Source organism: Chelonia mydas, chromosome 8 (genome assembly GCF_015237465.2).
Source record: "Chelonia mydas isolate rCheMyd1 chromosome 8, rCheMyd1.pri.v2, whole genome shotgun sequence".
NCBI lineage: Eukaryota > Metazoa > Chordata > Testudines > Cheloniidae > Chelonia > Chelonia mydas.
This window is the reverse complement of record NC_057854.1, coordinates 79,501,868-79,527,303: the sequence shown is the minus strand read 5'-3', so window position 1 is coordinate 79,527,303 and position 25,436 is coordinate 79,501,868. Positions and strand designations below refer to the sequence as shown.

Below are 25,436 nucleotides of genomic sequence, written 5' to 3'. Positions count from 1 at the left end.
AGATAAGCATACTAATGGCCTACCCTCCCTACACAGTTTTCTTCAAAGATAAGATCACGATGCGACCACACCCCAAATTTCTTCCCAAGGTGGCGTCCACTTTCCATCTCAATCAGCCAATATACCTACCTGCATTCTACCCCAGACCTCATAAGAACCCACAGGAAGCGGCATTACATACTCTTGATGTCAGACGTGCAATTGCCTTTTAATTAGGTAGAACTAAGGCATTCAGTAAATCCCCTAGACTATTTGTGTCCACTACCGAACGATTGAAGGGTGCTGCTCTTTCCTAGCAATGACTCTTCAAGTGTCTATCTGAATGCATTAGGTCATGCTACCAGACCCAGAATGCTCAACCCCCAGAGGGCATCAGAACACACTCTACTAGAGCTGTCAACATCCATTGCATTCCTGCAACATGTACCTATTACCGACATATGCAAGGCGGCCACATGGGCATCAGGCCACACATTCACCAAACATTACGCTATCACACAGACGCCATGGTAGGCCACACAGTACTGTCTACCGTTATCAATGGCACAACTCCAAAGTCCCACCAACCATAGTGGGTACTGCCTCACATTCGCCTGGAGTAGAGCACCCACAGGGACAGCACTTGAAGAAGAAGAGAAGGTTACTCACCTTGCAGTAACTGAGGTTTTTTGAGATGTGTGTCCCTGTGGGTGCTCCACTACCCACCCTTCTCCCTTCTACTTTGGAGTACGAATAAGACGACTCTACGGTAGAGAAGGATCTGAGGGGGTGTGGGACGCGCGCACACAGATAGACCCTAACGATGCTGCAAGACAACAGCTGGGCGCGTGCATCCTTACCAGGCACTGCTACCAAAGATCTCCGATCAATGGCACCAAGACGCACCGTCACCTGGAGTGGAGTACCCACAGGGACACACATCTCGAAGAACCTCAGTTACTGCAAGGTGTGTAACCTTCTCTTAATGTGAAGCTGTGCTAGATTCTGAGGGCCTGTACTGTTGTTCAGCAAGACTCTTTGAACCTATCATCACACATTGCCTGTGCATTTGAGTTCTTTGAAGTCCACCCAAGATGAACGTCTCTCCTTAGTTTGGCTTGCAGCAACACATCTACCAACTGGAGTTGGAACTCATTAAAGGATAATTTCTTTTAAAAATCTATTAGACAGCAGATACATATTAACTGATAACTCACTGGTGTTTACTGGAGAGTGTCAAACTCTAAAAGATGAAACTACTAACTCAAGAGTTTGGGTGTCCCATATTTTTTATGGAGGAAGAGGAGAATAGATATAGATCAGCTGAAGGTTAGATTGATTTATAATGCTAAAAGAGTAATTAGATGGACTTGGGTCAATGTTTGATCTTCTTCAGACAGGTGGAAAATTCGGTGTAATGTAATGCTGCAGTTGTGAAAGCAAAAAACATCATGTCCATTGGTTGAATTGTTATAGGCTACGGAGAGGCCCATTTTTTCAGAAGTGCAAACACAAAACTCTACCTGCCATTCGATAGGCCTCTGTGAATTTTATGCATTGGAATGTGATTTTTTTTAAAATTTCTATTGATATTAAGAAATTCAGTATTTAGGATGACTGATTCTTCTTAAAACAACAACTTCAGATGCATTGAATCATCTGGATAACAGCTGATACAGATTAGTGGAAAAGAAGCAAAATATCTGGTTCATTCTCTCTCGTGCATGCACACACACACTGCCCTCAATAGAAAGAGGAGTTAAAGCCATTTATTCTAAAAGTAATTATTTTCCATCATGTTCCCGTGTCCTTTCTGCTTGGTGTACTATGTAATAAAATGAATACACCCAGAACAGCAACTTATTTAAAAGAACTGAACCCCTTTTTTCATGAGAGGAGGTGAGTGAGATAAAAGAGGATGTGTCTTTCCCCAAGGTTAGCTCGATGCCACTTACAGTTTTTGCACAGCTAGAATAATTTTCTGATAGTTACAGAGTGCATATACAGAACCAATGTTTTTTAATCCTTTTTCAGAGGTGAACTAGTGTTCTTTTGTTGCTGATGTTTCAAATTATATCATTTTTCACAGAGATGTGGAGAACAAGTATCATATCATCTGTTGTCATAGTTACTTTGTCTTGAAAGTACAGTCCTTTAATGCTTTTTATTTTTAAGGTTCTTTTTCATCTACCATAATACAACTTTAGTAAAATACTGGGCTACTTTTCAGTTCTATTTTCTAAATTTTAATGAATATTGAGAAAATGTTTGGTAACAGCCTCCGATTCTGCAATGAAATCCATACAGGCAAAGCCTGCGTGAAGCCCTGTTGCCCTATTAGAACATTGTGTAGGCTCAGGGGTAGGGACTTGACTGCTTGCATATCATTGCAGGATGGGATCCTTACTCTATAAGGCTTTTATTTTTCCACATTTTAGATGCCTAGCTGCCAATTAGACTTCTCATGTTCAAAGAATCATCCTGCCAGTTTTCCTCGAGTGCTGGTGCCTATGGGTATTCACTGTGGGAGTGCGTGCACTCCATGCGCCCAGGACTGAAAATTCAATAGTAGTGTCCATTGGTCTGTTCTTTGGCCATTCACCTCATGCTCTCAACAAAGTGGTAAGGGATGACACAGACCTACTGCCTCTACTACTCACAGCCTGAGACCAAACTGTCCTGTGTTTGTAGCTTTCTAGCTTGCTCGAATCTCTAACTAGTAAAACTGTAAATAGTTTATTATTGTTAATAGTTTTAGTATTTAGTTAGTGAGTAGTCTTAGTCACAGTTACAGAGGGGGAACTCCTGGCCCCTATTAGCTAATTTTCCCAACACTCAGGGTACATGTGCCTAAGGTCCCAAACTTCAAGTCTTACCTTGTCTACCTGTGGGTCTTACCAGTAAGTGACCTGCATGAGAACTGCCTCTACTGCATTGGGGAATCACACATCCCATCAAAGTGTGAGATCTGCCGCTCCTTTTCCCCTTGCCCTAGGCAGTCTCAGGAGTTCAGACTCTGCAAGAACCAGATGGAGCATTCTGTGAGACTTTGATCAGATTGACCTCCCGCTCTCCGCCTCACTGACTGGAACCTAGCAGGCTCAGGGACTCTGCAAAGTGGAAGCATGAAGAAGACAAGGAGAAATACACTCGTAAGAAGGCAAACAAGTCTCATCAGTCCTCAAAGAAGGGAGCTGTATCTTCCCTCGGGACAGCATGAGACTCCATACCACAGAGGGAGGTGCTCCTGGAGTTCACTGGGAGCACAAGCCAGCTCTGACAGCCAGCTTCCAGTGCTCTGAAACCATCCTCCAGGCGCGTAAGGAAAGTAAAAAAGCACTCACCATCTGCCCTGGCAGTACTACACTGCATGCCTAAGCTTGCACTGACAGATCACATACCGATGACTTCTTCCAATTCTCCTCTGGTCAGACCTTGGTACGCCCTTCTCAAGGATCATCAGGACCCTGCTTTCCAGGGAATACCCGTAGCCACACTGCCAGAAGACAATTGGTACTGCTGGCTCCGCCCTTCGAGTTGGATGGCTCTTACTCTGTGGAAGTATAGAAGTTGGCACTGCCAGTTCCACCAATGGTCTGCACACACAAAGTCAACCTGTATAGGGCTGCCAAAACCTCATCCCAGGACTCATACAGAGCACTCAGGGATTAATAGCAATGCCCATGGGATCTGCCCCCATCCCTGCGAACCCACCTACTGGCCATACTGGAGCACTTGAGCCCTTACTATCGAGTCCCAGACTTTGAACACCGAGGGCACAGATTTAATCAGAAATCACCTCCAGTGGTAGAGCCTGAGCCCTCTCTAGGTCAGGCAAAAGACATGAGCAGCCAGTACCTCTGAATCTGCCAAGGGCTTCTTTTTCATCTGTAGACAAGGCAATGATACCAGTCTCCCCCTCCTCAAGATGATTACAAGCAGTACCATGAACTTCTCCAGAGGAATACTTAGACCCTCCCACATCTCGCTGGAAGAGGTCCAGGTCCCCCCTTCTCTCCACGTCGTCATAGACATTCTCTTGTCAGTGGCACCCTCCAAAGTGGCACTTCCTATGAATGAGGCTGTTTTGGAGCCAGCTAAGGACACCATAGCCACCTGGGCCCCTTCCCCAAAGAGAACTGAAAAGAAGTATTTTGTTTCCCCTAAAGAGGCAGAATATTTTTTCTCTTACCCAAATCAGAACTCTCAGGTTGTCTAATCTGTCACAGAGCAGAATGACTAATCAGTCAAGGATCATTCCTTCAGACAAGGATGCCAGAAAGAACTTTTCTTCAGCCAGTCTACTTTTCCATATCAAGAGCTACTGGATGCTCATGTCACAATACAGCGTCATGAACTACCACAAGAGTTGACCAATAAATTATGTTAGTAGTGTAAGCCACAATTCCAGGCTATTCTGGAAAGCTAATGGCCAGGTCATCCCTTCAGCTGTCATTGGACATAGCGGACACAGCTTCCTGCTCCATGGTGATGTCAGTAGTTAGGTAGGTAGGTTTCTTGGCTGCAGCCATTAGGGTTCCCCAAAAAGGTTCAGGTGATGGTAGAAGATCTCCCCTTTGAGGTTAGCAAGCCTTCAGCAAGAAAACCAGTGAGTCACTCACTCCAATACTCTCATGCCACTCTCCATTCCTTGGGAATGTGCACCCCACCATCTTGCAGAAAATATTCTAAAGTGGTGCAGCCCCATGGCCATTCTACCAGAGGCCCCCTGAGCAACCAGGAAAGCACCATAGAGTACAGTGCGGCCGACACACCACTCCACTATTGTCCCTTGTCCAGACCCAGCTGCTTAATCTAGGTAGGGGCTGGAGAGACCATAATCGGGGAAAGGGCTTTTTCTCCAAATACTTCCTGATCCCCAAAAAGAAAGGGAGTTGCAGGTTCATCCTGGACCTCAGGCATTTGAATGTCTTCATCTACCACATAAAATTCAGGATGATTACCCTAGTTGCTCTAATCCTCTCCCTAAACAAAGGAGACTGATATGTGATTCTCAATTTAAGATGTTTATTTTCATAAAGACATTTCCCCAGCACTGGTAATTCCTGCATTTTTCAGTGGGTTTAGAGACTAAACCCAGTACAAGATGTTCCCGTTTGGCCTTGCAGTGGCCCAAAGGGTTTTTACAAAGGTCATGGTGATGGTAGCTGTGCGCTTGCGCCAGCGACTCTAAAGTATATTTCCCTCCCTAGACAGATTCCTCATAATGAGAGACCTCAGCATTCATCTCAGTCTTTAGACAACAGTCTGGTCCTGCTTGGTCCTCCAAGGCTGCATGGTAGCATGCACCTATGTGGCCACCTTTTCCCAGGCTACACTTGTGCAGTATCCTGGCTTGGACGAGAAAGGTCTACCTTCCAAACAGAGATTCCTTGGACAAGAGAATCTCAGTTTCTCTTAGCATCTGGACACCTCTCACCTGGTGGGAGAAGGACATTGTTTGTGTGGTGGTTCCCTTTGCTCCCTCCCTTCCCACAAAGGCACTCATTATAGATGTGTCTCTATGAGGCTGGACAGTTATGCAGCTCAAGATTCCTGGACTGTCAGGTACCAGACCACCTAGGCACAACTGCTGGCCTGCTCCCTAGCTAACTGCGCTGCAAGGAACCTTAGAACTCTGAGTGGGCACAGCCTCTGATTGGCTGCTAGTTTAGCAGTCCTGCTTATAAGCTTGGCCCCCACAGCAGTTTAGTGGCTGCTCAACGCATACCACATCCACAACTGTACTTGCCCTTGTTCCAGCCTGCTTCCCGTCCCTGCTATGTATAAACGAACAGAGAGGACCAGAGTCCGTACCACTCTGGAGGGAGGCTGGCCCGCTCTGAAATTGGTGCATCCACCATCAGATCATCCTCACTGCAGTGCACATACTAGGAACGATGAAATCCTGAGCAGACAGCCTCAGCAGGCATTTTCACAAGGATCACAAGTGGGAACTCCACGTCGGTGGTACAGCAGATATTATTCCCATCGTGGGACCTCTTTACCACTCAGGGAAACAAGAAGTTCCCAGCCTATTGCTCTTGAGACACACAGAGGCACAACTCCGGAGGGGATGCCCTCCTAAAGCAATGGTCAGGCCTATTGATATATGCCTTCCCTGTCATCCCTCTCCAACCTCATATATTCTGAAACACGAAGTTGGACAAGGCAGTACTGACTTTAATAATACCATGGTGGCCATGACAGTCCTGGTTCACCATGGCTCTGCAGATGGCCTCCTGCCAGTACGTTTACTTACTGCCATCTCCAAACCTATTGTCACAGAATGGAGTCAGGACCAGCCATCCCAATCCAGCATCCCTCCATCTGGCAGCCCGGATTTTGGATGGGGAATGAATTTAGAGAGATCCTGCTCAGAGGAAGTCCAATCCCTCTATCTCAATAGTTGGAAGCCCTCTCCATGAAAGTGTGATGCTGCCACATGGAAGCGATTCTCCTTGTGGTGTCAGAAGTATCAGTTGTCTCCAGCGGGGTCAGGGATTCCTCTTATCCTGGACTGTCTTCTCTCCTTGAAGCCATCAGTTGTATCAGTTCAGTGCAGGTATATTTAGCAGCCATTAATGCCTTTCGTTGCCCCCTAATGGTGGAGAACTGCTTTGTTTTATTCTACCCCACAACAGTAAAATTCTTAAAAGGCATTGTCAGAAAATTCCTGCCAGTATCAAAGCATATGCCCACTTAGGATATGAATCGGTGCTGTTGACTTTGCCATTTGAACTCTACGCCTCCTGCTCCCTCTTCCATTTATCTATAAAGGTGGTTTTCCTAATGGCTATCACCTCAGCCCGGGGAGTGAGTGAGCTTGGGGTATTTATTGCAACCCCACCTTATATGATTTGTCATAAGACAAAGTATCTCTGAGATTGCATCCCAAGTTTATCCTCAAAGTTCCTTCTGACTTTTACTTCAACCAGACAGTCCACCAGTATTTTAACCAAAACTTCACAATATGAGGGAGCACAGAAAGCACTATTCCCTAGATGTATGCAGTGCTCTGACCGTCTGTCTGTACAGGATACAGCCCTTTAGAAGATCTCCAAGGTTATTCATCACTTTTGCTGAGAGGATGCAAGGAGAGGAAATATCTTCCCAAGGACACTCAAAATGGATCTCCAGCTGTATCCTCTGCTAGCAGCTTGCAGAAGCCCCTCCTCCTCAGTATGTCATGGTTCATCTACCAGAGCTCAAGCTGCTCTCGTTGGCCTCCCTACAAGGAATCCCAATCTTGGGAGATCTGTAGAGGCCAACTTGGGGCTTCATTCATACATTTATCAGGCACTATGCTTAGAGTGAAGTGTCAGCAGGTTCCTTACCTTATAGTAACTGGAGTTCTTCAAAATACGTAGTCCCTGTGGATATTCATGACCCACTCTCTTCCCCTCTGCTTGGGTCCTCATATGATTAGAAGTAGAATAAGAACTGGAGAGGCAGTCAAACCATGCCACCCCTTATGCTCTTGGATGAGAGCACGAGGAGGCAAAGGGTACAAACTTACCCGTCACTACTGGTGAAGAGTTTCAGAGTAGCAGCCGTGTTAGTCTGTGTTCGCAAAAAGAAAAGGAGTACCTGTGGCACCTTAGAGACTAACAAATTTATTTGATCATAAGCTTTTGTGAGCATCCACTGAATGCATCCAATGAAGTGAGCTGTAGCTCACGAAAGCTTATGCGCAAATAACTGTGTTAGTCTCTAAGGTGGCACAAGTACTCCTTTTCTTTTTACTGGTGAAGAGTTTCCAATCCAGGGTGCATGGTGTGCATGTGTACCCACAGTGAATACCCATAGAGACCACACATCTCAAAGACCTCCAGTTACTATAGCCGTTCAGGGGCTAAGCCATGCCTGATCCATGGGTGTCTGATCCAGGAAGCATCCTACTGGCACACTGCAGGATACTCCAAGCTAGCTCGTTAGGGCAGTTAGGCTTACAGCTGAGCTTTACTACTGGCCTGAAAAGAAATGCACACTTTCAGTTAGCGTGCACTACAGACCACAGATGGCAAACAAGCGAGGGGTCTGGGAATGCCTCTTAGCTGGCAGGCCACACCCCTGTGGTTCTATAGAACACTGTCCAGCTCAGGGTCCGAGCCCCCCAAACCTAGTGCTTTCCCAAGCACTGTTACTAACATCATGGAAACTTCCAAAATGTGCCAGTCACTTTACAGACTTAGAAGGACGAAGACTTTGTCACAAAAGTGCAACATCTGGAAGGTACAGTACTAGGTAGGGAATTTGTCTGCTGCTTGTGTAAAGGGTGGGAGGAGAAGTTCCCTGTGTTCTCCCTCATCCCCATTACACTTGTGCAGCACAATGCAAAATTTGTCCCAGGCACAGGAGGGCCAGAAACGATCACATTAATCTACTGCAGTGTGTCTCAGGCAGGTTACAAAATGTACTCACCTCTGACTTTGAAGAGACCTCTGGTTTCGAAAGCAAATCAGTCTCCATGTCCATTTCATCAACTGCCTCTTTTCCGAGGTTCTAACATCAGTTATTAGGTGTCAGTTCTGATGGTGATTTTTGTCATGTGGACTAAAAACTGGTCTGAGACCACCAGCTCATGTCACATGGGCTTCTCTGGAAAAAATAGTAAGTGCTGTAATAATTTTCATCGTTTTTGTACTTGGACACATTCATTATCTTCCACCACGGCATAAATGGTACTTCAGACATATAAAACAGCATAGCGCTTGGCACAATCAGCTTGTAATCAAAATTAAACAATGTCTAGACAATAAAATGGATGGAGAAAGTAGACAGTGCTACACAATGGTTTAAATTAGGTGCCCTTGTTGTGTCTTCTAGGCTTTTCATTTGTTACCGTGGAACAACTTTTAAAAATTGTTTTCCAGACAAGAGTAGTATTTGAGAGGGCAAGAAGGAATGAAGAAGGGCAGGTATAGAAGGGATGGAACTAGTGAGAGGAGGAAAGGGCTCAAGAGGGAAGGAAAGATGGAATGGTGGCAAGTGGAAAGAATGGTAGCAACAAGGACAAAAATGGGGTGCAAAACATAAGGGGCAAATGGATGAGACAGGAGCAGGTAAGGCGGAGGTTAGTCTAACTTTAGATAGTGATGTTCAATAGGGCAGAATTAAACTGAAAATGTAAAATGTAGACCAACAGGTTAAATATGGCAAATGCAAGTTGTATGAGAAGGTAGTGACTTTTGGTGAGGCTAGATTTTGGTAAAATTAGGACTTTGAAAATGTTACCCTTTGTCCATATTTGAACCAGCATCTTAGGGGTGAAACACTCCAAATACCATTACCAGTCACCTAAATATACTTGAAAATAAACCGAGGAGTTTTTTTTAAGTCAATAACATCCTCATTATTCAACCTGTTAAACTTAAAGTAGTTTAATTTCTTTCTTATCTGTTTTGACAGCTGAATCTTATCTTCCTGGTGATCACATTGTGCAAAATGGTGAAGCACTCAAACACTCTGAAACCAGACTCTAGCAGGTTGGAAAACATTAAGTAAGTGCTTTGTGTTCAAGTATGAGAACTATGATTATTTTCTGATTACTGAACTGATTGAAAGCTACTCTCCATTAGGAACACATGGCTTTGTCTCCCAGCAACTACAAATGTCAGTTAGAAAGAAACAGTACCAATCCTGCTTTTCTTACATTGTTACTATAATGTCACAGATATTGGTCAAAATTAGATCATTTCAGCCTGGAATTAGTGCCAAGAAATTATTTCAGTATCTTCATGGAAATTCCATAGCAAAGTGGCAATTGCATTTGCATTTAAAATGTAGTTCAAAATGACGTTCCTGTTTGCATGGCTGATATGATTATGTTAAGTTTGTTTTGCTAAATGGCGTTTTTATTTTAGGGATTCTGAGCAGTTTTCATTTATAATCCAGTTCTCCCAAGAGAAATGACTCCATTACTATTGTTAACTTGAAGATTATTTGTTGTTTTCATGCTAATTGAACAAATGTTTATTTTATATTGGTGCTGTATTTCTGTATCCCTTTTGGAGAGTAATGCAAGTGTTACGTAATTAATAAGAATCTTACAGCTGTGATAGTCTTTGGATAGTCTTTTAGTGTATTATGTTTAGTGTTTTTTTCAAACTGAGGGCTGTAGCTTTAAACTCTTTGAAGGGATGGTGTAACTAAGGGTTGGTTGTGAAAAGGTGCTACAGATTTGTTTTGGATACTGAAAGTGGCAAAGACAGGTTTACATTAAGGCTAACATTGCAAACCAGATGCTATAGATAGGTCAGTATCAGCTTCATTGCATGTTGCATGATGAGAGAGAGCGCTAATCTTTAGCATCTCTCTCTTTTCTTCCTTTTCCTCTTTCTGTCTTCTCATCCACACCAGTAATTACCGTGTTTGTGATGGCTACTATAATACGGACTTACCTGGGTAAGATAGAACCCTACATTAACAAATTCCTAGCATGATATTTTTAATTTTACAAACTCCGCCAATATTGTGGATCACCCTTACTTTTAATTAACTAGTTTGGAAATATCTAATTTGCTAAAGTATTTTTAACTATTATATGCCTTTATGATTTTAAATTGCTTGCCTCTGCACTTTGAATTTCCTAATTTTGACTGATTTTTATAAAAAATACAAAAATGCTTTCATATTAATTTCTGTTACAATTCTGTCTAATAATTTTGTTTCTCTTTTCTGCTTATAATGCTTTCTAGCTATGAAGATAATAAACCATTTATCAAGTAAGATCATTAGTTAGATGTGGAATGCACTGACTAAAATCCCTTTCCCCTTCATTCTGTGCTGTTCTCTACAATTCCTTTTTCCTTAAACTAGTCATGTTGGAATCTCTGGATGTATCCATATTTTTGTCACATTTCAGCAAGGCTCCTTCATGTGGAAGTTAGATCACTTAGTCTTAGTTTAGCTGAGTTTGCCAGAATATTAAAGCTTTAGGTTCTAGGTTTTTACTCTGCTGTTTAACTTTTGTGTATTTGTTACATTATTTGGTGACATATGGAAGAACCACTGTTCAAAATATAGGGCTCAGTTAGTGGTTAAGCAAGATTTACCAATCTCCTTTGTAAAAATACAGATAAAGCAGTGGGGTAGCTGGGGCTTGTGCTATACCTTTGCATTTTAAAATAGTTTTGACATCTTGTGCAGTTCTTGAATAAGAAAAAGGTCATATCTACTGTTGCTGTTTCCACTGGAGACTGAAAGTACCAAATGGAATTGTTCTTTCTTTAATAGATGAAAGGTTAAAGCCAAGGATTTTTTGCATTTGAATGTGAACCTAGTAAAAGTCAACTGCAGCAACTGAAATGTTAATATTGGAGTTGGCGGTATGCATTTTTATCAGCCGTGTTACTAAAATTAATTTTCTTTTACAGGTCCTGGGTCTTAGGTGCATTTGCTCTCCTGTGTCTTCTTGGCCTAACATGGTCATTTGGTCTGCTGTTTATCAATGAAGAGACTGTTGTGATGACATATCTTTTCACAGTATTTAATGCTTTCCAGGGAATGTTTATTTTCATCTTTCATTGTGCCCTTCAAAAGAAAGTAAGTTACTGAAAACAAACATACATGGTTTATACCTCTTCAGTAGCCTGATATGTTTAGAAAAGAAATAGCAATGAAGAAAAATGGGAGATAGAGTGTAATTTCAAGGGAAGGCCTGTCTTCTAGTGGTTAGATCAACAGCGGGGAACTGGGAGTCAGAAACCATTGGTACTGTTAGCATCAAGTGCCTTACTGTGTGCTCTTAGGCAAGTCATTTAACTACTCTGTGACTCATGCAGCTGTACACTGGGTATTAATAGGACACTGCAGAGGTGTTGCAAGGCTTAGTTAATGTTTCTTAAAGTGGTCTGAGAATCTTGGATGAAAGTTACTATAGGTAACTTCCCACAGCTCCCATTGGCCGGGACTGGTGAATCACGGCCACTGGGAGCTGTGGGCGGCCATGCAAATATAAACAAACTGGCAGCCCGCCAGCGGATTACCCTGTGGGGCCGCAGTTTGCCCACCACTAAGTTAAAGCATCAAACAATGGCTGTTCAACTTTCCAATCATTTACAATGTCAATGGGTTTGGCTACACTGCAAATGAAGGTGTGGTTGCAATGCAGCTAGGCATATCCATACTAGCTTAATCTAGCTAATGTGGGTAACAGTGGCAGTGAAGACACAGTGGCACAGACTCTGGTGTGGGCCAGCAACCTGAGTACGTACCCAGAGTCCCCAGCAGGCCTGGACTGGGGAAGCTAGTCCTTGCTCAATGCTGCACCACCACTTCCTCACTACCAATCTTAGCCATGCCGGCTAAATTAAAGCTAGTGTGGGTATGCCTACTCGTGCTGCAATCAGAGCCTCATTTTCAGCTTAGATGTGTCTCAGCCTGCAGGAGATCACTTCTGGGGTTGAGGGAGTACTGTACCCTCTATATCAGTGAAAGGTCCTTGTCTTCTCTCTTGAGAGGTGCCAAGTAGTGCCAGTGGTGATGGGTGAGGGCTGCAGTGTGGGTAACTGTTCATTTCAGAGTCAACTGAGAACCCAAAATTAATGTAATGCTGAACACCAACAGATGATAAAAAAATGTGGTCATTAGTGGTAGGTAGTATGTGAGGTGGAAGGGAGTTTTCCAAAGTTGACAATTTTTGTATTTTAAAAAATGTTGACTGGCCCAAAGACTGTGGAGTGGGCTCACTTGTAAATTCCTGTGAACTACTGACCCTGGGGCAAGAGTCCGTGTGTCAGCCTACAGGTTTAAAGCTGAATATCCTTTTACCAATATCCTGAGCTGCCCGTGTGTGTGGTTATTGTATATGCATTACTCTCGCAGAAAATGGCAACTGTACCAAAGAGCTTACAGTCTGCATCTGAGTCGTATAGCAAATGAGGGTAAAACGGACATGTAATAAAGGGAGGGGAGAGGGGTAAAATGAAAAATTATAGTCATTATCTTCTCTTAAATGTAACCACTTTGAAATAATTTTAGCAAATTTACAATAGACATTTAGCCACTAGATATTTTAACCAAGTTACATTTTGGAACTTGTAATCATTAGCTCCTGTTACATGTACCTCACGGGACTTAATTAACTCAATGCTTGTAAAGTGGTTTGAGACCCTTAGATGAAAAAGGTGCTAAGTGCAAAGTATCATTCTTGTGATTTAAATCGTGCATGCTCACCACTTAACTTTGTGTGTTTCTTAATTTGAGGTATACAACTTCTTCCACGCAAACTGTTATAACGTGTTTTAGGAAGAGAGCCAGAATAAAAAGAGAGGTTTCAGAGTGGTAGCCGTGTTAGTCTGTATCAGCAAAAACAAGGAGGAGTCCTTTTGACCCCTTAAATTTGTTAGTCTCTGACGTGCCACAAGTACTCTTAGTTGTTTTTAATAAAAAGAGAGAAGTGTTTTATCAAGTTGGCTATAGCACTCCTTACACATTCAGAAAGGGAAAACCATTGAGATGGGATTGAATATAGAAAAGGGGGAAAATGTAAACATAGTAAAGATGCAAATAATTTCTAGATTAGGATATTTTAAAATTTTACCTTTTTAACCACTTATATAGGATTTGAAAACCAAAGACACATTGCTGTTTTATTTCCTGTTCTCATGCATTGTTTCTATATTAAGTGGAGTCAAGCAATGTTAAAGTGCCAGTCACGTATGAAAAAAACTTAATCTAGATCAAGAAGATTTATACCTGAAAGAATGCTAAGGCTACTATTTAAGGTTTAAAATTTTCAGTGCCTTTCAGTGGATATCATCATCCTGTCCCTGTCTGCATAGCTAATGTAGTCTTTTTATTCTGTTACTACTAGTTGGTCACTAAACTGAACAGAGATACAGAATTGTGGAAGAGAAAACTATTATGTTTCCAGTCCTGACAAGATGATAGTGCTGTTACTGCCATCAGTTTCAAACAGGCTATAATTTAGAAATAATGACAGTGGAATGTGCAGTACTGACAGATAATGTACATTCACAGCAATGTAGGCATTAGGCAAAACCGGCCCTGGAGGGTGGTATTTGGGTAAAATACAGCTTTGATTGCTATTGTCCCTTTATAGTGTTTCAGAGCATTTAATATCCGTTAACATTCAGAAGTACATTTTCCTTTGATGTTATGTCATTTAATGATACAGAACTTTACATTTTCATGAACTTACCCCATTTTAATTATGTATCTGTGATTATATTTTTGTATGATATAGATGGGTTCATTTAAAATATGTACAGTGTCCCTTTCCTTTACAAAATTTGTAAGTTGGTATCGCTGTATAAAATTCAAGCTTTCACTGAAAAACTGATTTTTAAGTTGAGTAGTCAAATTTGCAGCCTGCTCATGCTTTTATAAAAGCATCATGATAAAACTATGTACTCTCTAAATAAAAGACTTGGGGGTTTTGAAAGCAAAGCCTGAGTTATACAAAAAAAACTTCATTAATTTATAATGGGTTTGCAGTACTACATGTGAAAATTTTACCTTTTCTCACACAATCTCTCTCTCATTTTCATGTACAGTCACAGGCCAGGTAAACTTTTCAGAAGTGTCTAGGTGACTGTGGAGCCCAAGTTCCATTTTGAAAAGAAACTTGGGAAATTAGGAGTCTTAGCAGCCAGATGACTTTGGAAAAGTCCTGGTGGATAAAATTTTCAGAAGCATGTCTTTTACTATCCATGCAATGCTGCCAGGATATGTGCACGCTATAAGAATTACTTAGAACCGGTTGTCAGTAAACACATTTGAGGGAAAGAACTACTCTGTAAAATAGTTCTGATGACTTTAATATTAATAAACATCAATACATCTAATCATAAAGCTGCATCATGAAGACGTTCATTTAGAAACATTTATGACATTCATTTATGACTAATCATAGGCCAAATGTTGATATCGTTACTTAGCTTTTTTTAATCTTTATTCAGACAAAAATCTCATTTAAAATAATTGATGTTTCAGAGTTCAAACTTCCTGAGAGTCAGCAAACATACATAGCAACAAAGATTGTATTGCTTGTGCCTTGACAGAAGTTCTATTGAGTTACCTGGTGGCCTGGATTCTACAATCCAAAACTTGGTACTGAGACATTATGGCAGAGCCTTCACTGACATGGTTTGCATTCTGCACAGATTAGGGCAGTTTTACTGTAAATTTCACACACGACAGAAGCAGCGGTAGCTATATTAATAAGAGCTATGTTTGGATTGCATATAATAAACTTTTTATGAAAATTTGTTCATAGGCCTTACAATGTGTAGGGTCCGTTCTCCCTAAGTTGTAATTTCTGGAAAGAGATTACTTTCATGGGTGTTACCCATATAATTGAAGAGCAATTACATTGCAATATCCAGCATATGATGGTGGGAAACTGGACTCAATATTTTTGCACTAAAAACTAAAGACTGGAAAGCCTGAAGAGGAAAAAATACCAACCTAATCGTTTATCAAAGAACGTTTGTTTATTCCTGCGCAAAACAGTCATTCCATTAAAAAGAAATTACTCACAAAACTGCAAAAACACAGATGTGCAGTAACCTGGTTTACATATATTGATCTATGATAGGAGGCCTTTTTAAAAAACTATAAATACCTTGAATTACAAGCTCATCAACTGCATCAAAATGAGGAAAATTTTGAATTTGTGTGTCTCCCATAAAGGAATTTGTTTAAAATTCATTAATAGATGATGGTTGATCACATCCTTATCTCAAGAGACATATTTATTGTGCATCTGTTTTTTTTAATTATCCCCATTGTACATCTACAGGTACGTAAGGAATATGGAAAGTGCTTCCGACATTCCTATTGCTGTGGTGGACTACCAACTGAGAGCCCCCACAATTCAGTGAAGGCGTCGACAACAAGAACTAGCGCTCGCTATTCCTCTGGCACTCAGGTAACAAAGACTTTGACAGCATCTTCTAATTAACCTTATTTACAAAAGCCTACTGAAACATGTTTCATTCATGTGCACTAACTGTCTTCTCATTATAAAGATCTAGGTGGCAAAACATGGTTTTGTTTTGTAGAACGGATTTCTTTTTAAACATTTCCTTTCAGTTTGTTCTTATGCAAACATCCTCTTTTTTTTTTTTCTTTTTTTTTAGGGGAGCTGGCAAGGATACCATCATATTTTATCTAATTGGAATTTAGTAGACTAGACTTTTCATAACAAAGAAGCCAATTTATTTTAGAAATTATTTAGTTTAGAGCGAGAAGCAATGTAGATGCTTCACATGATGACAGATGAAAGGGGGAAAATCTGTTTGTGCCCTAAAATACAATGTTATGTCTCACTGCTTTACGTTAACAGAGTCGTATAAGAAGGATGTGGAACGACACTGTGAGAAAACAATCTGAATCTTCCTTTATCTCAGGTGACATCAACAGCACTTCAACACTTAATCAAGGTCAGTCACTGGGAACATTTCAATTTTAGATGACTTAGATTTAATAGCATTTGACAGATAAGAGTTGAAACAAATTTGTGTTGGAAAAAAAACTCTCGAACACATGTTGTCTAAAATTATAGTCTTCCACGAGCACATTTTAAAATCGATGTTCACTCAACTTGCCCATTCACTATAGAAGTTGACTTTCTCTATTCATGGGAAATGTGTGTTAATAAGTTTCTTCAATAATTTAGCTTAAAAGCAAGAACATAATTTTAAAACTTTACTAACCTTTATAGGTTATATCTGAAACAGAAATACAAGTGCAGTAACATTTTTAATGCATATTTGAGACTGATTTTTAGACTCAGAAATGTTCCCAGTGAAATCAAATTGACACCGTTTCTATGCAAAAGACATGTGTAAAGATTTTTTTCAGTAAAATTTTTATCCTTTCTGTGACAGCATTGCGTCTGCTATGTGTAATGGCCCCAAAAATACACAGCCACATAAACTAGATTGCAGGCTTCTGATGGCCACAAATTTATTAATCGTTTTAACTTGAATTGAAGATTATCCAGCATATCTAGTCCATACAGTATGTAACATTTGTGAAGGCCCCAAACACATGCTCATGTCCATGGCCATCCAAAAATGAGGAGAGTTCTAGCCACAATCACCACCACTCTTTTCTCCCCTCACCAAACTTTGTGCCAAGGAGCCACTAATGGAGGTAGGGCTGTTCTGTATTAAAGCTGAATGCAAAAGCCTGTCACTATGCCCCTTTCCCCCTATCTGTGCCCTAGCTTTACCTTTTCTCAACTCTGCACCCACATTGTGAGAAAAGGGTATATGAACCTGACCTTGCTGCAACAGACTCCTGCTAAATTGGCAAAATTTAAAAAGACAGTAGCAAATCTACTATTAGTGCTACCAAATTTAGCAACCCCTATAGATGCTGCTCAGTTCAGGTGAAAACCCTTAGGAACCATAACCAGCAAGCCCCTTTATCTTCAACCCACAAACTAAGCATTAGTCCTAACTGCTGAACCTTGGAAATGAGGAAGGCAAAAAACAAACCACCAGCAACACACAAGGATGCTGCTTAGGGTAAAATTACTTCCTGACCCCAAGTACAACAGTAGGCTAAACTCAGTGAACTGCCATCCACCTGAATCTTTACATCTACTCTAGAATCTGGTGAACTAAAATTAACCAATTGCTGGCGGTAGAAGAGGAGTTTGCTGCTGCTGGGAAGAGGTATGCCCTGCATAGGCCAGCAGAAGCCAGCCTGGGACCTCACCTCTTTGAAGCCCATCAGTCCCCAGACTTGCTCTGCCTGTGCCATGGCTTTCAGCTAATTCAAAGGCCAAGGTTAATGTGGTGTTGAGGCCTAACAGCCATACCAGTAGGCAATAGGCACAAGGTCTTTTCAGGGGAAGAAACCATGTCCAAATGAACCCCTTTCCCTTGTGCTAGTCTGCCAAGCTTTGTAAAGGGTTTTAGTTACAATATCACCATTAGAATGACACAAATCTAAACAAGCTAATTTACTAATTAACTTGGGCTTTTGGGGTTTTGTAAATGAAGCTTTAGGATAAAATTGACAGAAAATATGGAAAGGTTACTTACCTTACGCAGAAACTGGGGTTCTTCGAGATGTACCCCCTGTGGGTGCTCCACTTAGAACACTACTCAGAGAAGAACTGTTGGTAACCTGTACACTAGTAAAAGTAAAACAAGCTAAAAGTAAAACATTCGGGAGAAGATTTAATATATTGTAATATGGAAATGCACTGGAATTAGTATTTCTCATTGTGTCCAAATAGCAACTTTTACAAGTTAGGGTAAAAAGCAATCTAATTGTTAACTAAATTAAACTACTGTCAAATAAAATTAGCATAATCTGTCAATAAAAGAATTCTCTGAACTCCAGGAATTTCTGCTACCTAGAATAAAATATCTCTAGTAGGATAACGGCATTAATATTTAAAATATAATGTCTTTGGCTATTGCCTGAATGAGAATCTAATAAATTTAAATATAGTGTGAAAATGTGGATGGCTTTTTAGCTCTCTTTGGACATGTAATGTATTCAGATAACATTAGTCCTGATGCAGTTGTGCAACTCAATACAACATAAGTTGAATTTTACCTTAATGAAATGTTTAAAATCATGTTTTCAATCAAAGGTTTTAGCATAATTTTTCTTCATTATTCTGACGAGTTTTCCTACTAATTTAAAAACCAGAAGTCACACAGCCAAATTAACTGGTTTTTAAACATTTAGTTTTTAACAAATTATGCTGAAACTTTGTCTAATAAATTACTTGAAATCTTGTGTAAATGGTGATGCATTAAAGTTGAAAATTAGTAAAATATCTGTTCATGTTATCATGTCATGTTTTATTTTATCTTGCTAAGCCAATTGTTAGAGAAATTTAGACATTTAAAAATTTATTTTTAAAGCCTGGCAGATATTGTTGCAGCATGAATCTGTCCCAAAAGAACATATGAATGGTTTAATTTCTTAAAGCAAAACATTTTGCTTTCTCTTCAGCATGTGTGCTTTTGCATATACTAAGATAGGCTTGTTGCAGTTTGTCATTCCTTGTATTTCTTTGAAGAAAGTTATTTCCTTCCCCCTCCCCTCTGCTTTTCAAAGGTTAGTAATAACCCAGATGTTTTCATAAGGGATTGTCCAACATCTCTAAATTAATAAAATTTGGACTTTTCAGTTCTGGACCACAGTGTTCAAGATTCTTGATTAAGCTGTAGCATCTTCAAATAGAATATGGATCCCTATGCACTTAACGGCTATTCTTCTTTAATGTTATTTTTGTATAAATCAGTAAATGTCATTCTTAGCAGGCGTTTACTTTGGGGATTTGGACAGCACCTGTGAATTACTGAAATTTAACTAAGTTTTCTCTCTCCTCCTTCAAATTAGTAGTTCAAATACATTCAGAAATTTTCAGCTGAATTACATTTGACAAGTTCTACATGACTCATGATGAATAAAAAAAATATGTTATAGAAAACTGTCAGAATAAAATTAAAGAACTGATGTCTCTTTTTCTGTTTCTTTGCTTTAGGAATGACTGGCAATTACCTACTAACAAACCCTCTTCTTCGACCACACGGCACTAACAACCCCTATAACACATTGCTCGCTGAAACAGTTGTATGTAATGCCCCTTCAGCTCCCGTGTTTAACTCACCAGGTGTGCTTATACTTATTGAAAAAAAAACAAAACGCTTTTCTTTAGTCTGAGTCCTTTCTTTTTGCTAGCTAGAAACTCAAGTTGCAATATTCTAGTCCTGCATTCTGAATTTCTGTCAGTTTAAGAAATACTTACAGTGTTGCCAATGCCAGGCTTGTAAAACTGCACTATATTATAGTAATGCCTTTGCCATAATAGTATTTACCAATAATTATCCATGTTTTTAACACAGGTGGCATAAATCTTAATATACTATTACAGGACTGACACCACATGGTCCGAGAGCCCATCTTCAAGATATATATCACTTAGAGGTATCATGTCTATGCAATATAAGCTTCAGTTGACTCTAAATCTTGCTGAGAAAAACCTGCGTATGGAGCTGATTAGATAATAAAGCAGTGCAAGGCATCTTGACACTTTTGGATACCCTGGTGTAGAAAATTGCTTCCAGCATCAAAGATAAACCAAACTATAGTATAGTGCAGCTTTATGTTAGTTGATTTCTTTAGGAGAATCTTGAGATTATAATTAGAACAGTTTAGTTCTCTGGAATAAGGGTGTCATCACTAACCTAACTTTTGTTGTGATATTATTCAAATACTTTTCTTAATTGCAGAGCAGTTCATAAATTAATATATATCTAGTAGTTACAGTTTTGATGAGTCAAATAATTGCCTCTAGTGTAATTAAAACTCAGTGTTAAAACTTTGACACTATGGAGAACATAAAACCTGTTTCTGTTTTTTTATTTCAAATTTCTTTTTTAACTGAACTGCAGTTTCTATTTTCATTCTCTTGTTTTCTTACTTTCCTTATGCTTTCCTCTAGCAACCTACAGAGAGACAAGTATGGGAGTAAAACTTAACTTTGCCTATCAAATGTAAATTTTTTCAGCATGGTTTTTAATGGGCACAATTAAAACATAACTAGTGGTCATGAAGTAGACTCAGCGGGCAAGTGGTTCACAATTTGCAACTGAAATGTTTCCACGTTCAAATAGTACTTCTGTAGTGCTTTTTGGAAAATAACACAAGGTCTGTAGCAAAGCCTATTGGTAAATGAGGGTATGCAATGCTGAAATAATTTGCTGTTTAAAACGAAAGCAGTGTCAAGCAAAAATGCTTAATAATTTACTTACATTTCTACATTCCCACAGTAATCTTGCTACAGGCTATGGAAAGATTTCAAGTGAATTACCTGATCATGGGCAACAAAACTTGCCTCTTCAAATCAGTCAAAGTATATTCTAGAGTGCTTAACTCTGCAGTATATCACAGAACTCTGACTTAGGGTTATCAAATATGTTTTGGTATCTGCTTAGCAGAGCACAGAGAACAAAATTATAAAAATAAATCACTTTCATTAGGGAAATGAATGCCAGCATGCAGTCCATGTGTTGCCTCACTCTTATAAATGCCATATGTTCTGTGCAGCTAAGATCTTGAAACGTATATGAAGTTACAAAGCTATGAAGTTGTTTAATCAAAGCTTAAAGAGGCCTTTCAAACAACCATCATCACTTTGTCTAATTCGGTACACATGGCAGGCTGGAATAACACAATACAAAATGACTTGCAAGTTTTTCAAAAGGAGAATTTAGCTCAAAATCAGTATTCTGCTACCAAAACAGTCTCTTGACAAAAACATATCACTTTCATATTTAAAAAATTTTTAGAAGACACTTGCATTTTCTAGAGTACGCTGCAGCTTTAAGTGTGGAACAAAGGCAAAACAAGAAAATCTGTAATCTTTTTCAAACAAAAGTTTTTTTCCCTATACTCCTCCAAGCCTTGCATATAATGCAGCAGCCTCACAGTGATCAGTTTCATTCCAATAACATCACTTCATTCTTTCTTTATTTCCAGTCATATTTGTAGTTAAAGTGCCTTTCTAGGAATCCACTAACAATCTAACTTTCCATGGTACTGGCTTTTCAGTTTCTTTCAAAACTCTTGTTTTTCTTTGCCTGGGAAGCGTTGTGATTTTGTAGTTTACATGTCTTTGTGTCTGTAGAAAATACATTTCTTTAACGCAAAAAACTTGTCATCATAAGATTCCAATTTTTTTCCTTAAACTTCTTTTCATATCTCCAGCAGACTTACCCAATCTGTCATTCCTCCAGCAGTTAAAAGATGTCAGCCATGGCTGATTTCCTCCTCCCATTCCACAGTTAATATTTATTCTTTGGTTTAATTTCTGTGACCCATGCTTACAGAAATTCCTAACATTTCTGCATTTGAACTGCATGCCCATGGTGTCTGTGGGCCTAAGTCTTAATTGACTATACTGGTTCATTCAGTGCTGTCACTGTGACTGATGCAGACTGCAGGCGAACTTTGACCTTTAGAAGCCCGAGGCCATTGCTGGCAGACAGAATATTAGTGCAAAAATTACATTAAGTGGGAAAAAAGCTGTTATTGCTAGTAATCTAATTTGCTGAACCCTTGCTCTGACTAAGTTGCTGAGAAGCTTAGTAATTCTTCATCATGTTACAATAAATCATTTTACTTTCTTTTATATATCAGCTACTCTTAGGCCAGATAGCCTGAGCAGACAGACATGATGTGAGTTGTCAAAGTGAGTCATTCCACCTGCTGTCTATCGTGTTGTTGGATGGTGCTTGTGGGCCCTGGTCCCTTTAGTGTGAAAGTTGGCTGTCCTTGTTTAACATAAATTCTTTGTATTTGTCCATTTTTCATTCTTTTCTTTACTTCATCTCCAGAAAAAAAGGAACGGTTAGAACTGTTGTTAAAGTAGTTGCTTGCCAGTTATGTGGGTTTATGTTATACATTTACCTTCAGTTTTGTATGTGGCCTAATTCCTTTTTAATTTAGTGTCGTTTAGGACAAATTCTGTTAATTTTATTTTTCTAATCATGGTGTTGTACTTTAAAATGTAAATATTTACAAATGAATTGCTTTGCATTACATATGCAAGGGCATGGAGTGAACAGTTCCTTGTGGAAGAGTCATAAACCTGGTACTGAATTATGAAATCCGAATCCCAGAGTACCCCCTAAATTTCTAAATTAAAATCCAATTCCACCCCATGGGAAATCAGTATTATTTTTTAAATACATCTTTCCTATAAGGTGTGCAACTGTTTACAGTTGGGAATGTTCAATAACCTAACTTCTTTCAAGTCTTACTTCCAAGTACAACTTTGTCCTGAACTACATTAAAGAGTTTTATACAAAAAGAAGAAAAGTAAAAAGAGTGCCAGAGAGTAACCCAAACTGTCCCCTTTCTATTTCAGGACATTCACTGAACAATGCCAGGGATACAAGTGCCATGGATACTCTACCGCTAAATGGTAATTTCAACAACAGCTACTCATTGCGCAATGGAGATTATAATGACAGTGTGCAAGTTGTAGACTGTGGACTAAGCCTGAATGATACTGCTTTTGAAAAAATGATCATTTCAGAATTAGTGCACAACAACCTGCGGGGCAGCAGCAAGAACCACAACCTGGAGCGCACACTCCCAGCCAAAGCTGTGATTGGCGGGAGCAGTAGCGAAGATGACGCAATTGTGGCGGATGCTTCATCTTTGATGCACAGTGACAACCCAGGACTGGAGCTTCACCATAAGGAGCTTGAGGCACCACTCATTCCCCAACGGACTCACTCGCTTCTGTACCAGCCACAGAAGAAAGTGAAGACTGAAGGAACTGACAGCTACGTCTCACAACTGACAGCTGAGGCTGAAGACCACCTACAATCCCCCAACAGAGACTCTCTTTACACAAGCATGCCCAATCTTAGAGACTCTCCTTATCCAGAGAGCAGCCCTGATGTTGAAGAAGATCTCTCTCCCTCCAGGAGGAGTGAGAATGAAGACATTTACTACAAAAGCATGCCAAATCTTGGAGCTGGCCATCAGCTTCAGATGTACTATCAAATCAGCAGGGGCAATAGTGATGGCTATATAATTCCCATTAACAAAGAAGGATGTATCCCAGAAGGAGATGTTAGGGAAGGGCAAATGCAACTAGTGACAAGCCTTTAATAGTGTAGCAAAGAAATACTAAAGGCCACATACAAGTATTAAAAAGACTTTATTGGCCCAACGCAGGCTCCCTCATATCTGCTCAAAGAGACTATTCTGTTCACCCTGTGGTTCTCCGGTGTAAAGGGAATGACTGGACCTTGCAGTTCTGTGAATTTTTATAAAACAAAAACTTTGTATATACACAGAGTATACTAAAATGAATTATTTGTTACAAAGAGAAGAGATACCAACAAGGTATTTTAAGATATCTTCTGCTGCTGAGTTTAACAAAATTGTGAAACAAACAAACAAAGATGAAAACTTTCCAGCCATTTTACTGCAGCAGTTTGTGAACTATATTTGTAAATATGGCTGCACCCTCCCCCCTCCTTTTTTGGGTAGGCCTGCATTGTATTATATACAAGACGTAGGCTCTAAAATCCTGTGGGACAAATTTACTGTACCTTATTATTCCTGACAAGACTTTCAAAAGCAGGAGAGAGAGATTCTGCATCAGTTTGCAGTTCACTGCAAATCTTTTCCATTAAGGCAAAGATTGAAAACATGTCTAACCACTAGCAATCAAGCCACAGGCCTTATTTCATATATTTCCTCAACTGTACAATGAACTGTTCTTGTGAAAGATGGCTAAAGAAATTATATTTTGTTCTATTGCTAGGGTAAAAAAATACATTTGTGTCCAACTGAAATATAATTATTAAAAATAACTTTAAAGAATTTGAAGAAAATATTGTGAAGAGCTCTTGGTTGCACATATGTTATAAGCTGGTTTTCTTACACTTTGTTCATAGTACTGTAGTATGTTTAAATTCCAAGTTCTACCTGTTTTCACTTATTTTCCACTGTAAACAGTGTTCTGCTTTGAGAAGTTAATTTTTATTCTTATGTTTGACTTTTTTTTATTGCCAAAAAAACCAAACAACCGATTTCCAAGGAGAAATTTCTCTTAGAAGCCAGTTATGCCATGCCTTGCACAAATTTGGTAAAATCTAGCCAAGATTGTAAATCAATTCCCTGTTCATTCTTTAACCAGGGAGGGAAGGGGAGGGCTAATGGGGACACTGGACACTTCTCTCAAACTTTCTGGTGAACAAAAGGTGCCTGTCCTTTTAAAAATTAAATAAAACAAATATTATTCCTCCATATTCCTTCTGCCTATATTTAGTAATTTATTTTATGATAAAGATCTAATGAAATGTAAATTGTTTCAGCAAAATTCTGCTTTTTTTCGTCCCTTTGTGTAAAACTGTTAATGAGCCCATCACTAATAACCAATGTAAAGTTTAACACCTGTTTGACAGTAAATAAATGTGAATTTTTTTCCAATATAGGTAAAATGTGAATTATGTATGAATTGTAATTGGTGTGAATTTTCCTTTGACCCAGTTGTGTTCTGCTTCAAACTGCTCCCTTACGTTTCACTATTTAAATATAAAAGAATACAATAGGAGCTGCGTATATGTTTCTACTGAATAGAGGTCATCATTGCAACTTAGCATTCTAGTCACAATCACATATGATCAAAGTCAGAGACATGAGCTCCATTAGGAAATTGTACTGTAATCTCAGACATTTACATTAGATTTTTTTAAAATAGGATTCTATCTATTTAACATTATTTTTAATTTCAGTACAATCACATTTTGGGCAACTGCTTATGTGTTTATAATTGAAGATGAAGATAATGCTTTGCAATGGAAAAAGTGTTTAATAAGCAGCATTTATGTAGCTGTGTACAATCAAACAATCAAAGCACCCTTTTGAGATGGGCAAATATTATCCACATTTTACCAGATGGGGAAATTGAGGTAGACAGTTTCAAG

At 39.5% G+C, this 25,436-nt stretch overlaps 1 protein-coding gene across 37 annotated transcripts in view; it reads left to right on the top strand.

The window, feature by feature from the left end:
- ADGRL2 (adhesion G protein-coupled receptor L2) overlaps nucleotides 1-24,939 on the top strand; it is a 469,695-nt gene extending 444,756 nt beyond the window's left edge. For 7 of the 37 annotated variants that reach the window (XM_043553115.1, XM_043553111.1, XM_043553112.1 and 4 more), the window contains 5 exons: nucleotides 9,391-9,482; nucleotides 11,358-11,526; nucleotides 15,749-15,877; nucleotides 16,295-16,391; nucleotides 22,856-24,939. In XM_043553115.1, coding sequence (XP_043409050.1) covers nucleotides 9,391-9,482; nucleotides 11,358-11,526; nucleotides 15,749-15,877; nucleotides 16,295-16,391; nucleotides 22,856-23,610 — 1,242 coding nt within the window. In that variant the 3' untranslated portion in view covers nucleotides 23,611-24,939. Of the gene's footprint in view, nucleotides 1-9,390; nucleotides 9,483-10,341; nucleotides 10,387-10,679; nucleotides 10,707-11,357; nucleotides 11,527-15,748; nucleotides 15,878-16,294; nucleotides 16,392-19,468; nucleotides 19,598-19,829; nucleotides 19,912-20,428; nucleotides 20,481-22,125; nucleotides 22,178-22,855 lie in introns of all 37 variants that reach the window. The other 30 variants (XM_043553100.1, XM_043553106.1, XM_043553101.1 and 27 more) reach the window with 17 other exon arrangements.
- The last annotated feature ends 497 nt before the right edge of the window (nucleotides 24,940-25,436 follow it).